The 23,511-nt window shown below is 40.2% G+C and overlaps 1 protein-coding gene across 1 annotated transcript in view; it reads right to left on the reverse strand.

The window, feature by feature from the left end:
- TENM1 (teneurin transmembrane protein 1) overlaps nt 1-23,511 on the reverse strand; it is a 228,218-nt gene that overhangs the window by 118,651 nt on the left and 86,056 nt on the right. Inside the window, exons 4-6 of the mRNA XM_030448930.1 lie at nt 18,093-18,331; nt 6,350-6,502; nt 1,156-1,355 (exon numbers count right to left, since the gene is read on the reverse strand). Of these exons, the coding sequence (XP_030304790.1) occupies nt 1,156-1,355; nt 6,350-6,502; nt 18,093-18,331 (592 nt within the window). The remainder of the gene's footprint in view (nt 1-1,155; nt 1,356-6,349; nt 6,503-18,092; nt 18,332-23,511) is intronic.

Consider the following 23,511-nt stretch of genomic DNA (forward strand, 5'->3'; position numbering starts at 1 on the left):
TTCAAAAATTACTTCTCTTTAATGGGAATAATTCAAAAATTCCCAAGCTGTAGTGCTTAAGTTATGCAGTAATTAATCTTAAATGCCAAGAACATATTAAAGACCCTACAGTTAAATAGCAGATTTTTAAATGTTTTCCCCTTAGTATCAATATTGTATATCAAGACCTAAATGTACTTTTAAAAAAAATTGATTTGATTAATGCAAGTAAGTATTTATTTTTTTACATGGAAGTTCTTAATACCTGACCAAGCTGATATGGACAATTTTAAGATCAGTTAACATCAAATAATCAAAAAATGCAAACCTTCCTATGATTCCCCAATCAAGAAATGTTCATATGTCTTTAGGTTTTTCTAGACAGTCTGATTTTCAGTATAGTTCATCTTCAGCTCAACTGTTTACCCAGCTTCAATTCAAGCCAATAGAAGTTAAAAGAGATTATTTCAAAGTTCAAAACTTTAGTAAATAGTTTTTGATGCTAGACTAGATGATCTCCAGAGGTCCCTTCTAAACCATCTTTCCATAATTCCATATATAATTCTATCACACTTCATGGAGTGTGATCCTGCTGTAAGAAAGCAGAAAAAGCTATTATCCATAGAAATGACAGCTTGATGTGCCAAATACATTAAGCCTAAAAAAAAAGCTGAATGTGACCAGCTATATCACATATTCTTACTGCTTAGCTAGGTTTTCTCTTGCAAAATCTCTAGAAATAAACACTCAAAAATAATCTTCATATCAGAACCCAGAAACAGCTTTTTTGTTCTGTTCTATTTACTCTTCATAGTGACTATGTAAGCTGTTTGTTTTGAGGAAATCTTAAAAAGATCAAAGGATTTTCCAATCATCTGCTACTTCATCCCACTGCTGCTGCTAAGAAGATGCTGAAGCTACCCAGCAGTGCAGCGTGTCACCTGTCCAGCCTCCCAGACAGTCCCATCTCAGGGTTCCCAACTGGTGACCTTTCTGGTATAATGCTGTCCTTTCTTTGAGAGATCATGGCTGGAAGGCAGAGCTAGACCTCAGCAAAAGAAAGGAGTACAAAGATTGCTTTTTGTGGTTACAGCCAGTCCCTTTGCATTGGGAACATTCGCATCCACTGCTGCTGGAAAACATAAACATGACACAATTAGGATTACTTCTAATTACCTGAGTGTGAGTTGGTGGAATGTTTCTTCTGCCATAAATTCCCAGCAGAGAATCCTTTGCCAGTGAAACATTGAATTTCAGGTACACGGGGTGGTGTATGGTGATCTGAAAGCGCCAGAATAAACCCGGGGGGATCGTCTGCATCACTTGGGCTCCAATCTCAATTTCTCCAGTGTCTATGGCCCAGCCTTTCTGAAATACTAATTTTCCAGAACAAACGAAACAATGGGTTGTGTGTTCATGGTGGGTGAAGAGAACAGGTCATGAGGTATCAACAATGCCTTAGATATATTGGAACATATTGAAAAGAACCTCTAAACAGGGGGTGTTTCACTGGAACTGTTGCATTTCTTATTCAACTAATTGATACACACAAATAAACTTGCATGCAATATTTCTGACAGCACACATCACAGAGCATTTTGGCCCTGGAAATCTTGGAACTCTTTGCTGATGTAAAAAGGCAGAACTGCTGCTGTGCAAACCGTGGTCTTTACTTATCAGCCTTGCAAACAAACCCCATTCTCCTGAGAAGAGCAGAGAGGAGGCAGTGGGAGAGCTTCCTCCACCATGGGTTGCAGACTCCAGCTGAATGGGCATTGCATAAGCTCCATAAATGGACACCAGTGAGAACAGAAAATCCATCAAACCTGGTAGGGCCAAAGCCCAGACTTTTATTAATCACCATTCCTAATGATTTTATTATGGTAGTGTTAATCTAGTCCTGGAGAAATAAAGACCATTGTTTTGTCTTGGACTTTCTGCATGAAAGTGTGACAGGGACATGAGGATAGGGACAGGGAATCTAAAGAGAAAATTGGCATAATTTTGTAATGCCTAACAATAAACTTGCAGACATCTACAGTATGTAACCTCACACATGGGCATGACAGAGCTGAAACAGAAAGGGAAATGGAATGCATAAAGAAGTCACTGCCAAAAAATGGGAATTGGCTGGCTTTGCTGGCTCCTATCACCATCTTGGTGTATTTTAATGCCTGTGTGTGATCAGCATCCTGACATGCTGCAAATCACAGCCCCAAGCCTGCTAACATCTAGGCTAATGCCACTGTAAGTTTTGCAGAAGTCTAACTCTCATTTCTGTACTTTCTCTCGACTAGGAAGAAAGCAGGATAGGATATTGCATTGGAGGAAGAGCCAAGAGAAATTGAACTCAGCAGCCACATCCATTTATGTTTCATTTCATTCCACTATCACAGTGAAGGACAAAGAGAAGCAATCAGAGCAACTGGAGCCTCACCTTTTACAATAATGCATATAAATACCTAATGCAACATAATGTGCATGAAATTTTATAAACTGCCATTGGAAATGAAAACAGCAGTGGCAAAGCTAGGGCCAGCTTTTTCCTGAATGTATTAATAACAAAGATCCTCAGTGGGTTCTTACATAGGCTCTAACTAGTGTAGGAAGTACTTAGTATTCTTAATGAATAGAGATTTAATTTACAGGGCAGGAGCAATTCTCAGGGTACTGGATCTTCCACCTTTATGGCTGCTTTGTGTCACAAACCTCCAGCAAGAACCAGGAGCTGACTTTTAACACCTTACCACATAAAAGCATCTATTTTTAGTGCACAGAATATGTAATCTAATACTTTAAAAAAATAAATACACTTGCTACTTAGTTCAGGAATTAAAATATTTCCAAATTGCTGCTTTAACAATGTTCAAGGTGAGACTACTGCTTTCCAATTTGCTTCACAGAAAAAATCTTCAATTTTGAGCTTTGAAAAGAGAATTAAATTTCCTATGTTGGGGAACAAAAGTGGATCCCTCCCTACCCCAACCCATACAAGAGCCTATTGGCTGATGTGAATTTAGAAACCTTTTCCCCTATTTCCAGCACTCCAGAGATATTAAATCTTAATGATTCTTTGCAAGCAATTACCCTGGGTTAAGTAAAACACTAAGGAATTTTTTGGTGATATTGACACGTGGTAATTAATGTGATTCAATTACAAGACTATGGAGAGCTAAATAAAAAGTCAAGGATACAGTATAATTTTTGAAGTTAATGGCATTATTGGTTGGTGTTCAAGGTCCTTTAAAATACAGTAACTACTTCTTAGTTTGTTGAAGTGAGAAGGGCTGTTTCTTTGTTGAAAATCAAAAGCATTACATCCTTAGTTGGGGAGCATTTTCACTAACTGATCTCACAAAATTTTGCTGAATACCACATTAGTGTTGCTAGGCTCAAAACAATGCATTGCTGAGTTTTTCCCCATGTGGCTGAAAATGCCTTTGCTATAGTAATAGTTTTATGTAATCCTTAAAAATTTGATCTCCTTTGATCTCCTGACAAAGGAAACAAGCTCAGGCTGCTGTTCACAGCAGGAAGATGAAAAGATGTGTATTATCTACAAGCTAATGAGAGTCTGCAATTGCAGCACCTCTACCTTTCAAATGTATTTTTTTCAGACCACCATCCAGCATGAAAAGGCTACAGAAAGAGCCATGGCCAGAGTGTAGGTTTTCATATTCCCTGAGCCAATGTGCTTTCTTTACAGGAAAAGAATCAGGCTCAGTTGCTATGCTTAATTAAGCTAAAGAGGTGCTCACCTGTACAAAAAAGGCATCTGAAGACACAGTCTTCACAGACTATGCTTACTCTTTCTTGAAGAAGTCCAAGATAAGCTTTTAAAATTATAGGGCTGCAATAAAACTTCTGTCCTTCTAAAATCCTCTTCCTCATAGCAACATACTTCTTAGGACAAAGTAGCATTTAATTATCTATATTTGATTCCTTGTACACCTCTCAATCTTGCCAACTGATATTAATCTTTCCTTTTCTTTCTAAGCACACTTCCCTTGCAAGTCTAAAGCAGAAGATAGATTCCTAATCACAGGCTTCTTTTGGCTTCAAGAAAATAAAACTGAACAGCATGGTGCCAATTATCCTCACAAGGAAGTACCCATGTGCTGATTACTACTGATCCTGAAACAATCAACCTCCTTGTACTCCCTTGGTAAATACCAGCATCAATAGGTTGTCTATGAGTTTTAAATCACATTACTATATATTAAAATGTTAACTCATAGCCATGGGTCAGTGTGTTATAAAAGGACTTCTTAAATAAATCTGATTTGCTAGCTTTCTTTTTCATTAAAAGATGAGTTAAAATACATACTTTCAAAGTCTGGAAAAGCATTCTGTGCTACTGCACTGAGTTGGGAAAATGAAAGGTAGAACTATCTACAGTAGTTATTTATCCCTGTGAAATCACATCAGAGGCTACAAGTTTACAAGCAAAACAACAACTTTCTGAGGTATCCTGCTGTAGTGAACAGAGCTGTTTCCAATCACACCAAAACTTGGTGTGAGCACTGGAAATAAAATTACTGATATATATTAAGGGATGGAAAGAAACAAATGGAGCAGAAATTAGCCATAACCAAGCTATGCACGTATTCATGCCTGGTACCTTGTGTTTTCCCAAGTGTATATTCCTTGTCAGACCACACCCTGGGTTACAGGTTACTCCCAGAAGGTGAAAGGAGATAAGAGGAGCAACAGCTGCTCTGTATTCAGGACTGACCTCTGAAACTGCTGGATGCACCCTCTCTGAAGTGTCTGTGCTGTCACAGCCCTCCATGCTATCATGCTGGGGGAGACTGTGCAGCCAGACAGGACACTGGGATAGCCTGGGGCAAGGCAGGAGGTTTTGATTTTTGCCTAACTACATGGAGTCTCTATTGACCCTGTTTCTCTGTTCTCAAGCACCTCATTTTTAAGATTATTAAAGTTTTTGATGTTTTTTTTCCCAGCACATCCTCCTTTGGAAGCTAAATGCTTTGAAAAGGTTTTATTAAATATGTAATCTATATAGACAAAATGATTTAATGCAGTTGAGATGAGCTAGTGAAGATGTTTTCCATAGTGAACCAGACCAAAAAATACAAAAGCAAAGAAAACATTTACTGCAATTCACTACCAATCCATTCTAAGTGAGGAAATAATGGGTAGCAACATCATTGTCTCCTTACATATATTTCTATTTCTCATTTATCTAATATGATCTCTATTCAGTTGTGCCACATTGATTTGTAAAACTACTGATGTGAGATGCAATCTTCCTCCTGAAGGGACTGGAACAACAGCAACATCCTCCCTTGCCTTACATGTTCAGTCAAATAACTTACCTGGCCTACACAAAATCACTTCACAAAATCTCCTTTAAATCTGCTCTAAAATTTGAAAGAACTGGAAATCTGTTGCAGGAGATTTGATAAAGTTTTAGCTTCCCCCTAAAAACTGGAAAGATTTGGGTTCATATTCTACTCTCATTCACTTTTCTCTGATCTACTCTGATTTACCCAAGTATCAGGAAAAGAAATGGGAGGGTCATCTGCTTCTTACAGCCAGAGAGCACCACCACAGTGGTCAGTGGGAAGCACAGGTCAGAGCTTACAGTGAGTAAGAATGGAGCAGTGGATCTAACAACATTAAATGATGGGACTTGAGTGAAAGGAATTGCACATCTCAGAGACCATGCTGAACTGGTTTTCACTCCTGCCTGCACAGTCCTCTCCTTTCCTATACCAACTCTGACACTTCTCTGCCCCTTCAAAGGAGCTGGTTCAGCACTTGCATGGCAGAAGACTGTCCCCTTTTTAACAAAAAATGGCTTTTGTTAATGAAGCCACTTTATGATGCAGTAGTGCCCTGATGTGACTTGGGAGGCACGAGACAGTCCCTGCAGTGGGCATGGGGACACCAGGAGCTGCACAAGGACAGAGCAGGGCTGTCCCCTGAAGCTGGGAGCTGCATGACTGGCTCAGATTTTTTTGAAAACCTCACAAGATTCCTGTGCTGATTCCCTAAGACTGGTTCAGCAAGACTGCCTGCAAGACAGGCACAGCAACAAGCCCTTTGCCCAAATGGGAACAAGGTGGAAATGGTCTCACCTCCCCTGTCTCAAGCCAGAAGACAAAACCCCTAATCTCCTTTCTCCCACAAAAGAAGAGATACTGTTTTGATACTGAACATTACTTTCCTAATGGCTTGGGTTGGTTGCTAATTTCTGAGAGAGTTCTGCTAAAGGAGACTGAGTGGGGGCTTTTCATTCCTCCTTTAAAATAAGACAGAACCTGAACTCAAAATACAGTCAAACTAACAAATATAGAGTACTAGCTGCTTTAATGTTTGCAATGTCTCTCTTATTCACACATACCTTTTTTCTCTGTTTTGTCAGAAACTTTTCCTCCAATTGGTGAGTAAGTGGTATCCATGGATTCTGCTCCCTTATTTCCTTTGCTAACTCCATTCTCATACAGCTGCCCTTCAACAGGCTGGAGTTGCCAGGTTAAACCAAACAAGTGTACTGCTGCAAAAAAATGAAGACCAATTAATTGCTAGCTAAGCTGCAGCACCTGCAGCCAGGCTAAGAAAGAATGCTCTGACCCAGTTTCTGCACAGTCAAGTATTACTTCGTTCTGTTAGTAATAAAACAGAATTTCAAGGAGTCTAATGAGCAATTTACTATTTTACATTAAAACTCAATGTTTAATTAGTTTCCACACTTTCTTTTGGAGCTCAGCCAGGTCAGAGTGATGAATTCTTACAGCAATTAATGGAAACATTTGCAATTAAAAGGATAACAGTTGAATTAATTTAATATTGTGTGACAGATTCTAATGCTACATCAATCTTGTCCCTCAACTTTCAACTATCACATAGCTCAGTTTGTTGACTGAAGCACTGGCACCACGTAAAACTTCTCATCTTTTCAAACCACTTCTCAGTGAAACTGTGCCCATTGCATTCCCAAACCTTTTAGTTTAGGTTAAACATGAGTCAAACACTGACTCCATAAAAAACTGGCTCTAGACCTAAAACATATGCAATTATTCAACACTACATATTAACAGAAATATGGTTATTTATGTATGCACTGGGAAATCTACTAAATTAACCCTTTTATGAAGTTATAAACTATTACCACACGTGACTACCTACTCCACTTGAGCAGACATTCACTTTTTCTGCTTTCTTTTCTGCTCTTTCTGATCTGAGGCATCGCAGGATGGTACAAGAAAGACAGCAACAGAGGATCTTATTTTAGGCATAATATGATAGTACTACAGTCATTCTAGACAATTACCTAGGTCTTACTGAACAGGGAAAAGTTCTTCCAAGGGAGAGGCTGCCTTAGCATTGAAGTAACTCAGCAGGGAGGAGCAATGACCCACTAAAACATGGATTGAGGATACCCCCCACAGAGGAGCTGAAATTGTCACATAAAGAACAAAACCTGAGTAGAAGGCTCTTTAGTCACACACAACAATTTGCACTGAGCAGGATCTGCCCAGAGTGGGAGCCTAAAAGGCAACACATTGGCTTCTCCTGAATCAGGTGGAAACATCAGAGGGTCTCAGCAGAAAACATGGTGATCCAGAATGGGTCTCACATTTAGGAAGCACAAGGTTTTCTTTCTCACTTGCACATACTTTAAGGAAAAAAAAATCTCAATACAAACAGGAAACCTAGATTCTATTATCCATTTCTATCCCTTGCATGCTGAAAAATCAGATTGTCAAGCAAAACTCCGCAACTTGAATGGGTTCCTGGCCAAAATTACTGCAGGAATGCAAAGCTGCCAATCTACAATCATCAATTTCAGATCTATGCACTCCTGGATCACCCAGCCACAACATCTAAATCAAGCAAATGAGAGAGCACTTCTATGGAATTAGTGAGGTGACAATATTTGTGATACATTCATAGGTTTTATATTGGGTTCAGGAGAAGAGAGCCAAAATGACTGAATTTCCAGATCACTGCTTCACCATCAGATCTGGGCTTTGGAGTCACACCCTGCAGAGGAAATTCTCACTCCCCAGAAGAGACATGAGAAACCTAGGCCAGTGTAAGTGGTGAGATCTCAAACCAGAGACATTCCTGGATTGCTGCACATTTTATGGACTTGAAATCATCAAGAGACCACGTTAATGCTTTGAAAAGGGTCTTGCAAGCAGATCACAGAGACTTAAGCTCTCATCTTTGAGCTTATTAATGCAGGACAGATTACTTCTGCATACAGAGAGTACAAAAAAAGAAAATCAACATGTCTTGAAATCTCTAGAGCAAGTGGCTCTTGCTTCTGGCCACTGTTAAAGAGTTAATAGTAATAAAAAAAAGGAACAAAGTTTGACATGTATGATAACTACTGAACATATTTAATTTACACAGATAATTATATAAGCACTTGAAACAGATCAACACTAAATGCAAACAGTAACTGCACACATCCATAAAGTTGTAGTGGCTATAGAGTTACTAATATAACCTAGCAGCTTTCTTATGCTATTTCCACTGTTCCTAATATTAATTTCCTATGACAGCATTTGCATCTTTGCATCTGCTGCAGAGGGTACCTCAAAAAACAAGGACTGAATATGTAAGGCACCTTTTACCTTACGGTATGTCTCCTCCAGCTCACACACATTCTGCATTTTATCATCTATTCATGCCAGTTTGAATTGTTTGCTTGTTTTCTCTTCCTTCAGGCTGGGGAGGTGCTGTTGTTTATATAGTTTGTGCCAAAGCTTGGCAAGCAAAACTGTTTGTACGTATGTTTGACAGTCAGTTTCCTCCCTGAGAAGCACCAGCTGCATTCTAGAGATGATGGCTTGTCAGCCTTGGACTCCTAGCCCGCAGGATGCTGGTAGAACAGCTTCACATTAAATGATATGCAAGACCCAGTGTTTGAACAACAAAGCCCACTGCTGAGAAAATAAGGGCCACTTGAATTAAACCTGATGACTTCTATCACTGCAGAAGCCTGGTCATCTTGGAGTCTTAAAATCATTAGATTAGATATAACTCTTGAGAAATGACATTCAGATCCAGGTACCACTCTGGTAACTGCCAGACCACATACACCACTAAAGCCATTAATTCCTAGAGCTACCTTTCTCAGAAGGTAGCTGCAGGGAATAATAAATGTTTATTAAGCAGACACAGAGCCTCACCTTGCTTCCTTGTTCTCTGTGATATTTTTCTTTCACCTAGGGTATACATCATTCTAACATCTAAAGCTTGTGTTTCCTACAACATATGTATATCATGTTTCAAATATACAAATATTTAACCATATAAGATCAAATAAAACTTTCAGATCTCTCTCTCAAATCTCTTTAGAAATAGGTAGGCATGTACTGAATTGCATTAAAAAGCTCAAAAGAACTATCTTTTGTCATTCTTTCTTGGATTTTTCTCATGGATTTCTGACTCTTTCTGCACACAAAGGGGCACAGAAAATGCTGTGGAATTCAACAGTGGGCCACGATGTGATTTCCCACAGCACAAATCCACCTCTAAGATTCTCTGCTGTATTTCCCATGTATAATGCCCAGATACAAGACCCTGCTCCACAGGACTAAGCAGAAGGTGACACCATCTACATCTACTTCTACTTCACTCTGCCCAACGGAGGGCTGAGCTGGGTGAAAAAAAGAAATGTGACTCAATTTGTGATGAAGTTCACAAAGTTCAGCCTTCCAGATGGATGTTTACCCAGAAAGACCTTGACTACAGCAGAAAGACCTTGACTTTTGAGGGCTGGCTGCTGACCAGCAGTTCCAAACCTCACCATTAGGACTAAGGGTGCATTGCTGGATGAGTTCATAGCAAAACATAAAGCCAGTCTTTGAGGTTTGATGACTACATTGGTATTACAGAAAAAGTAAAAGCTACTTAGGCCCTGGCCTATCTAGCATTCCAGAAAAGATTCTGCACTTTTCTCTGCACCTGTAGTTTGCAGGACCTGAAATACTCCAGCTGCTGGCAGGGTATTTGTTGCCTTAGGTCAGTGCAGTGGTGTCATGGCAGCAGGGGGGCCGCAGAGGTGGCTCCTGTGAGCAGCTGCTGGAAGCTCCCCTGCTTCCAATCCCTGCCCCATTTCTGCCCAGCAGATCTGGGAAGCTGGATGTGCCTCTGTAAGCAACATATTCAAGCAAGGGAAAACAAAGCTGCAAAAATAATAATAATAAAAAAAGACCTGCAGAGCTGAGAAGAAGGTGAGAGTGATATCAGAGCAGAGACACCAAGGTCAGTGAGGAAGAAGGGGGAGAGCAGAGGTTTCCCCGCAGCTGTGAGATGGCAGCGGTGCTCCTGCAGCCCATGGGGAAGTACAGAGGAGCAGTTCCTGAAGGATCATGGTGGGCAGATGTGGAGCTGCTGCTGGGATGTGTCACAGGTGGGTAGATGTGGATCTGCAGTCATGGAGAACCCCGCCCCAGAGGAGCTGACTGTTCCCACAGCAGCCGTGACACTGCAGGCAGCCTGGGCTGGAGCAGTTCCTGAGGGACTGCACCTCACAGGAGGGACTCATGTTGGAGGGGTTGATGAAGGGAAGAGTTTGTGAGGGACCCCATGTTGAAGTGGGGGAAGATCGTGAGGAGTCCTCTCCCTGAGGAGGAAGGAGCGGCAGAAACACCATGTGGGGAACTGACCCTGACCCCTGTGCCCCGAGGGGAGGCGGCAGGGAAGCGACCCTGGCCTGGGAAGAAGGGCGGTGGAGGGGAAGGTATCAAGATCTGGCCACGTTTTCTCCTGATAGAATCACAGAATCAGGCAGGTTGGAAAGGAGCTCTGAGACCATCAAGTCCAACCCTTGATCCACTACCACTGTAGTTACAAGACCATGGCACTGAGTGCCACATCCAGACCTCTAGGGACAGAGAATCCACCACCTCCCTGGGCAGCCCATTCCAATGCCTCATCACCCCCCCTGTAAAGAATTTTTTCCTAATATCCAACCTAAACCTCCCCTGGCAGAGCTTAAGCCCATGCCCTCTTGTCTTACTGAGAGCTGCCTGGGAAAAGAGGCCAACCCCCCCTGGCTCCAACCTCCTTTCAGGGATGAGAGTAGAGAGTGAGGAGGTCTCCCCTAAGCCTCCTCTTCTCCAGACTGAACAGCCCCAGCTCCCTCAGCCTCTCCTCATAGGATCTGTGCTCAAGTCCCTTCACCAGCCTGGTTGCCCTCCTTTGGACCGACTCCAGGACCTTGATATCCTTCCTGAACTGAGGGGCCCAGAACTGGACACAAGACTCAAAATGTGGCCTCACCAGGGCTGAGTACAGGGGAAGAATCCCTTCCCTGCACCTGTTGGCCACACTGTTTCTAAAAGAATTTAGGAATTGCTAATGGAATTTGAATTTCTTTAGATTAAATTAGGTTTTTCCCTTCCCAAGTTGAGTCTGTCTGGTTTTGCCCATAACTGGGGAAGAAAAACCTTAATTCCATTAACAGCCTTTGGGTGGATTTCCTCCTCCCCGTCCCACACTGAAGGCCTGGTTGGTAGCAGTATTGGGACTGGTACCTAAACCATGACAGGTGTGCAAGGTCATTGGTGAACTACTAAAAGAAAAAAAAAAGATTATTTTAATAATGGTCAGGCACGTGGATATGAACCAACTTGCTAGCAAGTGGGCTTCACAATTGCAAAATCCCTACTCTAAATCAGGAGGGGCTGTGGTGAATCACCAGGAGCATCAGCCATAACATCATCCTGGCCAAACTAAACCTCTTGGCTGGAAACTGAGTGCCAACACTCCCTGCTGTAGCAGCTCCACTTCTTTACCTGGCATTTTTAAACTGCTAACTTGATTTCTCTGTTTCCTTGGTTCTTTCATGCTATGGCAAAGCTCATCTGAAAAAATATTTCTTCTTTGCTTGCTTGAACCTCTAGTATATTCTCTCCTCTATCATTATGCTATTCCTTTGCTTTGTGTTACTTTTGAGTTTTATTCTGCCACAAGCAGAGTTGTACATTGCTTTTACTGAGGTGATCTGCAGGCAGGACAATATATCTGAAAAAAAAATTTGACCCTCTTTACCTAATGTTTGGAGATAGGATGGATGCCACCGTACCTATATTTTATTTAGATTTTGTTAGATAACCCTGCTTAATTCAAAGCTGCAGCCATGAATTGGACATACACTATTTTACAATATGCATTATGGATGTTATTGCAGATGCTAAATTTGGAGAAGTCTGTTGTCAGTGGAGCTGAAGAGACTGGAGGATGCCAGACTGTGGTGAAACTAAGCTGCTTTCTCAGCCACCCTGCCCTGGCCAAGCTGCACTGTGGAGCTGCTCAGGGTGATTTTAAATGACCTTTCTCTCAAATGCAGAAGATTCTACTTTAAGTATAGAGCTCTTCTTGGCTAATTTATTATGCTTCTTAGGTAAAAAAAAATAAAAAAACAACTAGGTATAAAACAGATCTCTTGCAGAAAAAAAGAGATAAATTAAAGGCTTGTATCTTCTACCCATCCCATAAATTTCCTTTATGGAACAGAGATGAAAATCTAATGTGGCTTTGTGCTGCCTAAGGGATTTTCTCTATCCAGAGGCACATTTTTGGTTGCTTCACATTACTGCTGTGAGACCAGTGGACCTTGTTTGGAACCAAAGCTTGGGTCTTTGCTTCTGAAGTAAATGGCCAGATTGCTTATTTTGTTCAACATTTAAATAAAACAAACTGACACTTTCAGGTAAACTAACTCAGTCCCCGCAGTTCTGCAGTCTACAAGTAAATATTCACAAATGTATAAGGGTTTATTTTTCCAGAACTCTCATTGTAAACTGGATTAACCCACCATCTGCTATGAAGCCAATGATCTAATTTAATTTATTCTTATCTACCTTCTGTGTAAGCACAGCTTGTCAACTCCTGTGCTACACGTTTGGCAGAATATGAATAAGAGCCTTGGCTCCAGTGCAAAACAGACTCTCAGTGGTGAGGAGATGTCAAAAAAGTCCTGGGCAATAAGTACTTATCAGCCTGCAAGACAAACTTCAGAGGACAAAAACTCCTGCAAATGTGAAGTCTCCCCAAATTGCTGACCTCCACTAAAGGCTTTTGTTTATCTTTCTCTGTCACTTCCAGTTATTTTACAAAACCTCAGCAGATCACCCTCCTAAAGACTAGACTTTAGGAGAGCTGGACTAGAATGTATATAAGCAGCTGACTATTCTTTCTGCACCTGCTCTGGAAAGCATTTGTTTTCTATAACTGCCAGCAGGTTCCACATAAAAAAACTGGATTTCACTGTGGCATGGAGCCATGGGTGCATCAGTGCCTCAGGTCCAATTGGATGCTGTAAGGGTGAAGCAATGGGAAAATGATAAATACAAATAAAGAGTCAGAATCAAAGTTCTGATCCTGACCTACAGAACATGTTCTTTAATTTTGTAATTATAGTGCTCTGTCATTCCACTCTCATAAAATTTGAGAATTTGAGACTTATTTTTGATTCAGTCTTATAAATATCTTTTTTTTCCCCTCTTCAAATACTTAAGTGGTAAGTTAGTTTTAAACATATATGGCCTTTCATGAAATAAGGATTTTTCCATATATTTGTTATAGCCATCTTTACTCTCAAGAATTCTCATCTTTCTCAAGCCTTCTCCTCTTTATACCTAACCTGTTTTTTTACCTGAGAATAGAAATATGCCCTCCTCTCCTGCAGTCCTCCTACTGGGATGCATAAGCCTGGTTTAACTTTTCATTACTAAGTCAGACATTAGACTTAGCAACAAATAAAACCTAATCTTAGACAACAGTGCAATGTTGTCAGGCTTTCTCCTCAGTGTGCTTAAAGATTTGTGACAATATCAAGTTCATCAGCAAGAGCCAGAGAAAGCAGACACCACAATTTCCAGCTGTGAAACCCTGATGTTCATGTCCTAGTGAAGAGACTCAGGAGGTCAGTAACATTTCACAGAGTTGCAGAACTGCACCACAGCTTTTATGCCTACCTGAAACTTCTAGTAATGATATTCTTCAGTGTAAAATCAGCATATTCTCCCCTTGAGCCTCCTCTGAGTAATTTCTAGTTCTTGGAGGTAAGGATTTCTATTTTCCCTGCTTTTTTAATATTGTATAAAGGCATGCAGCCACCATTATAAATCTATGAACTGAGATAGATACATCCTTAAAATTTGGTCTGGTCTTTCCTAATGTTAAAACCATCACTCGTCTACCTTGTGCATAGTGTGAGAAATGACAGGGCACAAAGGCAGACAGCAGAGAGGTTTTAATTTCCTCACCCTCTGCATGAATATAATTTAAGACCCAGGACCCATCTCCAGTGCATACTCATAAATAGTGATAATATAATGAAGGACAGGGACAACTTCATATTCATACTTGAGAATTCATTTGGGTATAAAATAGTCATTTTGTAGTCAGGGATGGTTAGAGCTAAGAACATGGGATGCAATTTTCAGAGGGATTGAACATTTGCATCTCCTGCTGAAATCAATAGGAACTGTAGGAGTTCAGCACCTTTGATCAATAGGACCAGTGATTTGCAAGTCCAAACCAGCTGCCAATAAAATGGTGAAGTTTCATGGAAGAAAAATCCTACTTACTAATGGGCTAAAAATAACAGACTAGATGAGCAGCCACATCAAACACTGTAGTATACTTAAACAAAATGGTGTGATGCTGAAAAATTACAGAAAAATTACTATATTTCTTATTCTATCTCTTGTTTTTGCCTTTTATATTGTTATCTTTTTGGGCAAATTTCGTTCTTAATTGCTGATGGCTTCTTTGGTTATTTACAATTAGATTAAAAAAGAATTTACCATCCCATAGTAGCCTATTTTATACTCTTCAGAGCAAATCACAGCAAATCTTCAGAATGAAACAGATATGTTTTTGTCTTTCATGTGATAATTTGGAATTTATGTTATAGCCATTGGAAACGAGTGTGCCCACAGTGTCTGCTAGTCCTCATCTCACCAGATAAAATAAAAAAAAATAAATTAAAAGTGCTATAGAAGTTTCAGTTTTGTTCTCCAAACTGTACTTCTGCAAGGTGCCACCTCTCTATCTGAGCCCAGAGAGGTGACAGGGATCCAGCTCAGTCCTCAAACACCTCATACAGAGAAATATATTTCAACACACAGCCAGGGATGTACCCATTTCTGTTTTACAATCAAGAATTGAAGGTAACTAGATTTCAATAATTTTCTCACAAGATATTTTTATTATTATTATTATTACTTGAGCATTCATTTGCCTAAGTCTTTAGAGCACTCACAAGCTGATGAAGCCTCCAGACACACAGACTGCTAGCAGGCAGATCTTGCCCAGTTCATGTTGCTGTCTGAAGAGCAAATAACTTGTTTTACCTCATCAGCCTTTCACTCCAACAGAAATTTCCTCCTTCCCCCAGCCCTGGCCAGGCTCTGGGGAGCACCTGGTGACACTGCTGCAGCCCATAATGGAGTGATGACAACCACTGATGTCACCTCCCCAGGGGAGTCCCAGTTTCTCACCTGCCTTACTCCCCTCTTGGCACTCAATCTCAAGCAACTGCACCCCAGACTGCCATGAATACATTACAGTTCTCAACATATATAAAAGTACAGAAGAAAAATAAAAGCATTTCTGCCTTCATTCGACAGCAAATAATTCAACATATTCCCAGCGTGGAGACCAAACATCCATTTTATGAAATGGGGGATTTTTTGAGTAACCATTCTGACTTTAGAACCTACTCACAGAAATTACTCTTGTTGAAGCAAAAATATGTTTTATTTGATTAAGCTGATCCCAGGTTAAGTTTGATCCTGAAACTGAGGGGTTTTTTTGCAATTTTGGCCCAAGGCTGCAGTCACTGCTCAGGCTTAACACCCTCTGGCTTAAAGGAAACTTTGAAGGAGTGAAGACTGATTGACCTGAATCATGGTGAGCAAAGAGAAAACACTTGGGGGACTGAATTTTAATTTCAGACTGCTACAGAAAGTCTTGATTTTGTATATTCCACTCCTCTTACTTAAAATATGCACATTAAAACTTTTGATGTAAAAAGATATGAAAATATGAAACCCTGCAGGGCAAGTGAACTTTGGAAATAGTTTATAAGGTACTATTCATATCTAACTAAATGGAAAGAACCACAGTACCTGGCTCATAAGAAGAGAAAATGAACTTATTTAAATATTTAATCAACCAGAAATGAGCAGCATGAATATTAATTTGGAAGAAGTTAACTAATACTACCTGAATCTTCAGGAAAGCTTATGCAGCTGAAAAACTTCTGGGGCAAAAAAGAGCAAATAATACCATGTTGGAAAAAATGCCTGAATTACACTTGCTGGTTCAGAGATTTATATTTTGCTGCAGAAAACATAATTAAAAATACTACTAATTTATAAAGTGCAAAGACACCTTCATTTTACTTAGTTCTGACCAACTCAAGAAAACACCTAAAACCTTTATGTTATCAGGTCAAAAGAAACACAGGTCTACCAGAAATTCAGGTAGAGCTCTTAAGTTCCTAGTGACACAGAACAGTCTCAAACTTCTCAGGCTGATGGCATGCAGCAGTTTATCTCTAAAAAGTCAAAAAAAAAATCAGTGGCAGGCTGAAATATATGCTGGGAAGCAACAGACTGTTTCATCCACAAAAAAATCAAAATGGTTGGGGTGGGATAAATATGTAGCAAACAGATGAGGCTGCAAAAATTATACAGCCAGTCCTAACTGAGGGCATATGCTCACCAGCTGTTACTTAAATTTGCAATTAATGTAGCTTACTAGATCCTCAGGTGCTTTCAAATAATCATACACCAGAAATGATGAAATCTGCTTTCCCATCTGCATTAGATGGGGGATGCTAGAAAAAAATCCCTCCTGGTGAGCATCTGACTGACAGCAACCAGAACTTTGTCACTATGGGACCAAAAAAAAAAAGCAAACTAAAAAACAAGCAGAAAAACAAAAAGTGACTGAAATTGAAATAATTTTCACCATAAAGACATTTGTTCAGAGAATACAGAAACTCAGGAGCCACTTATTGGTTTGGAGGTACCTCTACTTGCACCTGTACAAGTATTTCCAAGTACAAACCACTCTTCCAGACAAACCCAGTTATTCCCATTCAGGCTATAAAATGCTGGGGATACTCTGGCTCCTGCCCTCCTGCAACTGGCAACAAAACCAACCAACCAAAAGTGAGAAAGTGCATCACAGAAATGAAAATTAATTATTTGCCCTACGTTTACAGAAGGCACAGTCTAATTTTAAGATTCTACATCATAAATGTTCTGTAATCTTTTCAATCCAGATTGAAAAACCAATGCAACTGTTAATGTTCAGCCAAAATGCCATCTCATCAATCACAAGGACCTGCCCTCCCATGTATGGCTGTAATCACAATGACTCCAAGTTCACCTCCAAGATATCTATTTTCCCCCCCAAAAGGAAGGCAGTTCTAGATGCTCTGATAAATTCTCACAATCTTCCATAACAACAAAATGCAACGAACTTACAAAGATGAGTTGGAAATTAAGTAACTGCACTTTAGACTATGTAGCATTTTTCTGAAACTCAAATTTAATAAAGAGATAGCAAAATATATCTCAAAATATATCTCCGAAAGTGTGGTGTAAAATACATTTTAGAGCTAGCTGTCATTCTACCCAATGATATAAGAATTAAAAGGAAAAAAAAATATTTAAATTGTTATCAGACTGAAGAATGAGACAGAGCCAGCAAGGCAAAACACGATTAAGAATTATCAGTCTTTTCCAAATAATTCTTTAAGAGCAACAATGTTGTAAGGCTTAATATGATAATCAAATGTTTAATTTAAGAAAAACATCACAGCAATTAAAATCAGTAGGAGTCTTCTGCTAGTATAAACATGTCATCTTCAATAATATTTCTTTCTCTATTAGGCAGTATCAAGGTTAACAGAGTAGAAAGTTAATGAGAACGCCATGTCCTACTCAACCTCTGCCCAAGCTAGCATTTTGCTTGCTAGAATTTATAAAGCAGCTAACAGCATGATTAGTAAAACATGGATTAGTGCAAAAGGCAGCAAGACAACAGAGCAGAAATGGTGAGGAAAAGTTGAGCAGAGAAAAGAAAAGAAAAGAGAGGCTTACCAATAACATAGGTTAGCAACAGCGCCAGGGTGACGGTGATGGCTGTGGCACTGAGAGCAGTGCACTTCCAGTTGCAACACCTGTAAGGTTTGTGAAAAGTGAAGGTGGGTCTAGAAAAGGTGCTTCTAGGGAGAGGCCTAGGAGGTGGAGAGTAAACAGTATTGGATGTTAAAGGATAGTTCTGACTGGCTGCGCTGAAGATAGCTGAAGACCCAGATCCGTGTTTAAATAGGAAATGCCTAGGAAAAGAAGACAAAAGAACCATGTTGTAAAAACCACCTTGTGATTCCAGAAGTGAAAGGAACTATGTCAGCACTGTTTGATGAACACTGCACATACCCACAGAAAATATCAAAGACAGGGAAATGTGTATTTGAATACTCTCTGTACTAAAAGTTTTTCAACACGCCGCAAGACTTCCAGCAATTTTTAGTGCAACAATATCACGTAAATGAATTCTAAACTATCCTCCCAGTGGCTCAGAATAATGCTGAGGAAAGGTTATTTCTCAGCACAGCACTTGGGGGTCCTCCAAGAGGAGCAGCCCCCATGTGCCTTGTCACACAGGAATGCCTGAGGCACGGGAATTACTGCCAGCAGCACCCCTTCCATCCACAAACACACAACTGGCTTTATCTCACCAGGAGCAGAAAAAAAGGTACCACTCTGAATATTAATTTTTAGTAGGGATTCTCTACAGAACATATGAAATAGGAAAAAAAAAAAGAAAAAAAGAAAAAAAAAGTCTATATATAAAAAGAGAAAGGTGACTACGTAGCAGAAATTCTCTAGGGTGAGTACAATTTCTTCAGGATTCTTAATTGAGCTATTTTGAGATTTTGAGAGTTTTTCTTCAAATGATTTTACCTATTGTGGTGATTCTCAAGCATCCTACGAACAAATTCATTTGGAGACCTATTTCAGCATACTTTGGAGGACTGATTGCTTTCAAGAAAAAATAGTAAAGACCTACATTAGCACAAAAAAACAAGAGACAGAAATGTGCCTTGCAGAACGAGCTCTGGTGCAGGAATACAGTAATTCTCTAGAGGAAGATGGGTGGTTTTTAGACTGAAGTGCTCTCGAAGAGAATTTAGGAAAGGATACTCCATGTTAAACAATAACTTGCTGTGCAATATGCTCAGAAATTGTCTCAAAAAAGGACACACTGAAGGCTGACCATACCAACCACATCATCTTTTGGAAACAGCACCTTTGTTTGGACCTTCTTTCCTTTTATCTAAGCAAGCAATCTTCTTCAGGGGACTCCTTCCTGACTGGCACCCATCTAATCCACACCACACACACCACCCAAAGAGCTTCAGATCTTCTCAGTGCTGTTGTCTCTCCAGCCACCAGGTCTGAGCAGAGAAAGCCAGGGAAGGGGCACTGACACCACACAGTTTGTAAGAGCAGGGGCTGCCAGCAGAGCACTGATTTGTTCTGAAGCTCTGCAGCCCTTCTGTTGAATCTCCCAACTTGGGAAGGAATTTCCTAGGGAACAATGTGGAGCTCTGCTGAGCTTGCCAGCTCTTTGCTTTGTGAGCCAGACCCTGATGTGAGGCAACAATGCCCTTGCAGTTTGGGTGATCTGAACTTTTCCTACAAGCTTCCAGGTCAGTCAGAGCATCTGTGACTCTCATTGCTGGTGGTTCTCACAAACCCCAGGGTCTCTGATCCTCCATCAGCTGAGAGCTGTGCAAGTGATCTGCAGATCCCCAGTGTCCTGGTTTGGGCCAGGATAAAGGTGATTTTCTGTCTTGTACTTTTGCTTTCAGCTAAGTCTCTTGTCAGTAGCTGCACTTGCTGAAATTAACTGCAAGTTTCTCAGTCAGTGTCTGCTTCTGGGACTGATCACACTCGGTGTTTATATTTACAGCCAGAGACTGGTGTGCAGAACCAGGGACACTGCTCAGTTCTGAGGAACATTTTACCCTCCAGAAGGAATAAAGAGGTCCCACCTGCAGCCCTCCTTTGGGGAGGAACGGACAAGATAGATGCCAGAATTGACCAAACAGAGTATTCCATCCCATACACCTCATATTCAGTATAGATTTGAGGGATCACGAGGGTCAAATCCCTTCCTGCTTCCCCTTCTTCTCTTGTCCCTGTTTTGCTTTAACATCCTGGAAGGATTCCGTCCGTTCCTCTGCCTGTGGTCCTGATCCATCCCAGCCTGAATCTGTGTGTTCCTGCCTCCAGCTCCCAACTGCTGCTGACCCCAGGATTCCAGCCTGGACTTTCCCAGGGCTGCCCTGCAGCCTTGGTGGTGAGGTGAGAGTTACTGGGGGCAAGGAACGTGGTATCCATTTTTCCCATATATTTGTATAGATTTAGTAATTTTTCCTATTTATCATTACTGTTTCATTAAAGCTGTGTAGTTCAGTTTCCAACCCATCAGTCTCTCTCCCTTATTCTCTCTCCTTTCTTTATCAGAGAGGGGAGAGGGGATTAATAGAGAGCAGCTGTTACTTGGTTTAATTTCCAGGCCAGTGTTAAACCCTGACACCCAGGCAAGCACTACCACACCTCTTGTGCTGGGGGGTTCAAATAGCCCTCAGGTGTTTCTAGGAAAATGGAAGGAGGATCTTGCATTTAGAATCAGGTGGCATTATGATTCCTGCAAGCCAAAAGCCAGGGCCACACCTCACAGCTGAACTGGCCAAAAGTCTTCCCAGTGACAAATGGAACTTCACACCTTCAGCAAGGCACAAGAGAAATCTTTTGAATACACATATGGATCAGTAAATCCATGCTGATAAAATGCCTGTGATGGATTCACTGTGGGATGTACACAGGATCAAACACTCAGGAGTATGAAACATGATTACACTGTGACATTTGACTTTAAGAATCTTGTAAATACATGTTCCTGAAAAGGTAATTGCTAAAATGGTGTAATGAGTATAATACGATACATTTCCACTGTGAGATTTTAAAAGAAAGCTTTCAGTTCTCAAAATAAAATAAAAAGGTATTACAGAGCAGTTTTATCTTTTAAAGGGCCTTGCATTTAGGCACTTATATAAAAAAGAAAGTAAATGAGACTACCATTTAGCTTGCATTACAAATTAGTGTCTGCATATCAGGAGGCTGCTGATCAGGAGGCAAACCATGATAATGAGATTTTTGTGTTGCTTATCTTGAGTACTATTTATTCCTGCTTTATACTTATAACCCAAGTAAACAGCACTCAGACAAAAAAACCCAAAAAAACCCAAAAAACCAAGAGAATCTGACTGTGTACAGCATCCTGGCATTACATTAGACAACATGTTTTAGTTACCTTTCCCAGGGATTTTCACTGTTGTAGATATGTACATTACATAGAGGGCAATGCTCTGAACATGCTAATGGGACCTGTAACTATTTCAGTACAAAAATTCTGAATCAGGTTGTAGTAAAATAATGATTTCAAATGCAGCAACCTAACTGTCTATAGGCAAAATAAAGACATATTTAAAAGCTATAAAAGATTTATAAATAGATAAATCTGCTTCCTTCATATCAGGCGTGAGAATACAGTTGGTTATTTTGGCTTCAGTGTTTCATTGTCACACATGAAGTCTCCTGCAAGCACATGAAGCCTTAATTTTCAGTCAGCAATTATTAAAATACAAAGTCATTTAGATTGGCAGCAGGAAAGAATTGTCACAACAAAATTCCTACTGATATTCAAGAAAACAATCACCAAATGAACTAATATATTACATGCAAGCACATATATAAAATATGTATATATATATATGCACACAAATAAGGTATATAAACAGTCAATAGCTCTTTACCTGCTTTACATTTTCAAGGCATAACAACAAAACCCTACTTATTTGATAATGACCTTATTTAATTTTTTTGAAATCAAACCAGATAGCCTGATATTGACAGTATTGATTGTCCTTTATGGTGCCTAGCTCAAAGATATCAGAGGTAAAGGGAAGGAAGTGCTGAACTGGAAGTTCTTATTAAGGCTCTAACAGCCTTGTAATCAATAGCCAGGAATAATTTCATTCTCTTGCACAGGGATTTAGGAATGTGGCCTCGTAGCCTGATAGTAAAATTCTCATGTGCAGAGGGATTTCTTTAATAGCAGAAGAGTGCAGAGAAGCTGCCTTCAGCTCACACCCTTGCAGACAGATGACTCTATTAATACAGAGGAAAATTTACATAGCTCTGACTCGTAGTAAAACAGACTTGAGGCAGTGTTACACTAGAACTGAGCTGCCAATGAAATAATGTCAAGAAAATGTTAAAAATCGTAATTGTCTGTGCTTTCCATTTTGGGGAGAGTAAATTGAGAATCCAAAAGCATTTCTATAGAATTTGAAAAGCCACTGGTGACAAATTTCCAAATCTGGACCATGAGAATGTTCTCATAAATGCAGCCAACTCCTCATCATTCTGAGCACACCACTCTTCCCAAAGGACTTCAGGACATGTTAAGCTCTTACTATCAATTCTGCAAAATCACTGATTCCAATACATAAATATTAAAAGGATCAGGAAGAATTTCATGTTAGAAAAGAGGCAGTTCAGAAACCTTTTCTTAAGGTAATCACCATGTCTGTTTACCCATCTGTCAATTTGTTCCTCTCTACAAATGTCAAACATTTGAATTTTGCATCTTCTCAAGCAAAGTTGACAGGATGAAAAAGCTTCTTCCAGACTCATAAAAACTGGGTGGGACACACACACACACACACCAAGACTCCCAATCCCACTTCAAATCCAACAAAACCCACAACAAGCTCCCATTTCTCAGCTCAGCCTCTCCAGGCCCCTCTGCCAGCTGAACAGGGTGGCTGACAGACAGCCAGGGCTAAACCTGCTACCCTGGCAGGGGGGAAAGGAGTTATTCGGGAGTTCAGGTGTCAGAAAACATGAAATTAAATCTCTTAGTCCTGCTGATCCCAGAACAACTTTCTCTAAAGAAGCAGTTTCATGTGGCTCTCTAAGTGCTCTTGTTCAACCTGAAGAGGAACAGTGCAGAGCTCCAAGAGTGCAGTTCATACAAAAATGATGAATTCTGAGCTAGAAGAAGGTTAGGGGTTCATTTCTTTCTTTTCACCCTTCTCTATTAGGACATTTTGTTATGTTCTTTTTGGCTTTTTAGTCTTACAAGAGCTACACACGAAGCAGCATCTCAACTGAATTCATGTGGCATTAACTTAACACGATTACATAAACCAGAATAACTCCACACAGAATTCCTTAATTAAATTTTAAGAAAAGATTTTTATAGCCCAGTACTGCAGTAATGTCCCTCAACTTTGTCAAGGGCTTGATATCACCTGGGTACATTTCATGCAGTTACCCCTGCTTAGTGTCTGCAGGCTCAGAAATGTACTTCTGTTTGTACCTTTAGCATGTTTTCCCTCCATTTCCATTTAAAACTAGAGGTTTGTAAAAGGAAAAAATG

Source organism: Calypte anna, chromosome 4, assembly GCF_003957555.1.
Source record: "Calypte anna isolate BGI_N300 chromosome 4, bCalAnn1_v1.p, whole genome shotgun sequence".
Lineage (NCBI taxonomy): Eukaryota > Metazoa > Chordata > Aves > Apodiformes > Trochilidae > Calypte > Calypte anna.